The sequence below is a fragment of the Mustela putorius genome, unplaced genomic scaffold, assembly GCF_011764305.1.
Source record: "Mustela putorius furo isolate JIRA1106 unplaced genomic scaffold, ASM1176430v1.1 tig00001309_pilon_pilon_pilon, whole genome shotgun sequence".
Taxonomy (NCBI): domain Eukaryota; kingdom Metazoa; phylum Chordata; class Mammalia; order Carnivora; family Mustelidae; genus Mustela; species Mustela putorius.
Genome location: NW_025421685.1, coordinates 30,819 through 34,391, shown reverse-complemented (window position 1 = coordinate 34,391; position 3,573 = coordinate 30,819). Strand labels below are relative to the sequence as shown.

Sequence of the window (3,573 nt, the reverse complement as noted above, 5' to 3'; positions counted from 1 at the left end):
GTAGCATCATGGACGGGACTGGAAGAGATTATGCTGAGTGAAATAAGTCAAGCAGAGAGAGTCAATTATCATATGGTTTCACTTATTTGTGGAGCATAACAAATAGCATGCAGGACATGGAGAGATAGAGAGGAGAAGGGAGTTGAGGGAAATTGGAAGGGGAGGTGAGCCATGAGAGACTATGGACTCTGAAAAACAATCTGAGGGTTTTGAAGGGGCGGGGGTGGGAGGTCGGGGTACCAGGTGGTGGGTATTATAGAGGGCACGGATTGCATGGAGCACTGGGTGTGGTGCAAAAACAATGAATACTGTTACACTGAAAATAAATTTAAAAAATTTAAAAAAAAATCGAAGAAGCCATGAACAGATACTTCTCCATAGGAGACATATGAATAGTCAATTAGTACATGAGAAAGTGTTCATTCTCATTAGCCATCAGGGAAATTCATATCAAAACCATCCTGAGATACCACCTTTTACCAGTTAGAATGGCATAAATGACAAGGTATAAACAATGATTCTCAGAACACTGAAAAAATAAAATAAAAAAAAAATAAGTGACAAGGCAAGAAACAACAATGTTGGAGAGATTGTAGGGAAAGGGGAACCCTCTTACACTTTTGGTGGGAATGCAAGTTGGTGCAGCCTCTTTGGAAAACAGTGTGGAATTTCCTTAAGAAATTAAAAATAGAGCTACCATATGAACCTCCAATAGCACTACTGATTAGTTACACCAAAGATAGAGATGTCGTTAAAAGAAGGGCCCTCTGTACCCCAGTGTTTATAGCAGCAATGGCCACAGTCAACAAACTGTGGAAAGAACCAAGATGCCCTTCAACGGACGAATGGATAAGGAAGATGTGGTCCATATACACTATGGAGTATTATGCCTCCATCAGAAAGGACGAATACCCACCTTTTGTAGCAACATGGACGGGACTGGAGGAGATTATGCTGAGTGAAATAAATCAGCAGAGAGAGTCAATTATCATATAATTTCACTTACTTATGAAGCATAAAGAATAACACGGAGGACAGTGAGTGAAAGCGAGGAGAAGGGAGTTGGGGGAGACGCAGGGGAGACGAACCATGAAAGGCTAAAGAACAATCTGAGGGTTTTGAAGGGGCGGGGGGTGGGAGGTTGGAGGAGCCTGGTGGTGGGTATTATGGAGGGCACGGATTGCTTGGAGCACTGGGTGTGGTGCATAAACAATGAATCTTGGAACACTGAAAATATAAAATAAAATTTAAAAATGTTTTATATTCATGTGTGTGTGTGTGTGTGTGTGTGTGTGTGTGTGTGTAATCTTCAGACTCTGTATGCACACAAAATTCTAGTTCTGGTTTCCTCCTCTTTCCCACACTGTGATTAACATTGATACTGTGAGTATTGTTCAAAATAGAGACAGTACCATGGCTCTTAATTCTCTTGCTTTGGATTTTTAAAGAAGATTTACTTATTTATTTGACAGAAAGAGATCACAAGCAGACAGAGAGGTAGGCAGAGAGAGAGGAGGAATCAGGCTCCCGGCTGAGCAGAGAGCCCGATGCGGGGCTCAATCCCAGGACCCTGAGATCATGACCTGAGCCGAAGGCAGAGGCTTAACTCACTGAGCCACCAGGCCCCCCTCTTGCTTTGGATTATTGATGCCTCTGTAGGCTCACATCCAGCATGAACTTTACACTGCTTCTAACAAGCTTTAGCTGGGTTTGAGCTGGGTGGTCCTCTGATTAACAGAGAGTGTAGCTGGGATTCCTGTAAGTTTTAGATGACACTCATGGAGATATTTATAATTCTTTGGTATTTTGGGACAGAACAAGCCAGTGTAAGTGACACAGTCCTTTGTGCATGTTATTATAGTTGTTGTCCCAAATCTCCAAGTCAGAGACTGAAGAGGAAGCACAGAATCATGTGTCCAGAGAGGCTCCCTTGGGGAAAAAGCTTGCAGGCATGGAGGTCAAAGACCCTGACAGGAAACTTGCTCATATCCTCCAGCTGCACCTGTTCTTGGGGCCTAAAGACAGAACTGGTGAGTGGTGTGCTCCCCTGGAGGTCCAGATCCCCTCCTACAGAGAGGTTTGTGTCTGGGCTCACACTGATGTCCTCTCACTGTGTCCGTTGCACAATAATACACAGCCATGTCCTCAGCTCTCAGGCTGTTCATCTGCAGATACAGCGTGTTCTTGCCGTTGTCTCTGGAGATGGTGAATTGGCCCTTCACAGAGTCTGCATAGTATGTGTTACTACCAGTATTGCTAATACTTGCGACCCACTGCAGCCCCTTCCCTGGAGCCTGGCGGACCCAACTCATCCAGTAGCTACTGAAGGTGAATCCAGAGGCTGCACAGGAAAGTCTCAGGGACCCCCCAGGTTTCACCAGGTCTCCCCCAGATTCCACCAGCTGCACCTCACACTGGACACCTGCAGACACAAGACATCCTGGTCAGAAAACTATCACACAGCCATGGTTTCTCTCACTCGTATCCAGTCTTACACTCAAGGTCTCTTATTCTCTGAAAATTACCTTTTAAAAGAGCAACAAGTAAAACCCAGCCAAGCACAAGCTCCATGGTGAGTTTTCCTTATCCTGTCCTGATTAGTGAATGGGAACACCTGGAAGTATGGAGGCTGAGGCTCCTCTCCCAGCTGCAGGGTTAGGGTTTGGCTGCTTTAATCAGCAGAGCAAAGGCCCTATTTGCATGGCCTCTGGGTATATATTCATCTTGGGGTCTATATGAACAGAGAGGGCAGTCAACAGAGCAGGTGTTATTGCATTTGCTTTCGTGATATTGACAGCTTTATGGAAAATAAGATTTTTTATTATATGATTTTCCAGAGCACAGGCTTAACCTCTGTATGCTACCATTTTTACACGCTCAGAAATCTTTAGGCGTAGATTTCAGGTGACCCCATTAAGAGATGTGAGTGTATACCTAGAATTTTAGATGTTTTTTGAGGAGTCTAGAGTATGTACAGGGTAAGAGCAACCCCATGATCTTTTCTGTGCTCCTGCCACAGGATGTACTGCATCCATGGACCACCTGCAGGACAGAATGTCAGGCTCATGAGGAATGTGGAACCCCACCTGTAATGGGGACAGGATGATTTTGCTTGTTCTAGAGATTACCTGAAATAGAGAATCATGTTTCATGGAGTTGCATTTTCTTTTTTCTTTTTTTTTTTTTTAAAGATTTTATTTATTTATTTGACAGGGAGAGAAATCACATTAGGCAGAGAGGCAGGCAGAGAGAGAGAGGAGAAAGCAGGCTCCCTGCTGAGCAGAGAGCCCAATGCAGGATTTGATCCCAGGACCTTGGGATCATGACCTGAGCTGAAGGCAGAGACTTAACCCACTGAGTCACCCAGGCGCCCGCTACATCACAATTTGAGGCTTCATTGAGGTGGATTTGAATAGCTGAGACTCATTCAGTGACATTCTGAAAAATATTCCATGCTCTCTTCTCAAGTCTAGTTTCTAATATTTTGTTATTTCTGCATTCGGCCAGAGTCATCTCTGTGGTTATTGGCAATAGCCTTGATGAGTGTACATGACACTCAGGGTGTGTGTGGAC

At 44.4% G+C, this 3,573-nt stretch overlaps 1 gene segment (V, D, J or C); it reads right to left on the bottom strand.

Annotated features, from left to right (window-relative positions):
- Positions 1 to 2,015: 2,015 nt before the first annotated feature.
- Positions 2,016 to 2,674, bottom strand: LOC123394068. The segment is given in 2 exon segments: positions 2,016 to 2,422; positions 2,526 to 2,674. Coding segments are annotated over 2 exon segments (453 nt in total).
- Between the last annotated feature and the right edge of the window lie 899 nt (positions 2,675 to 3,573).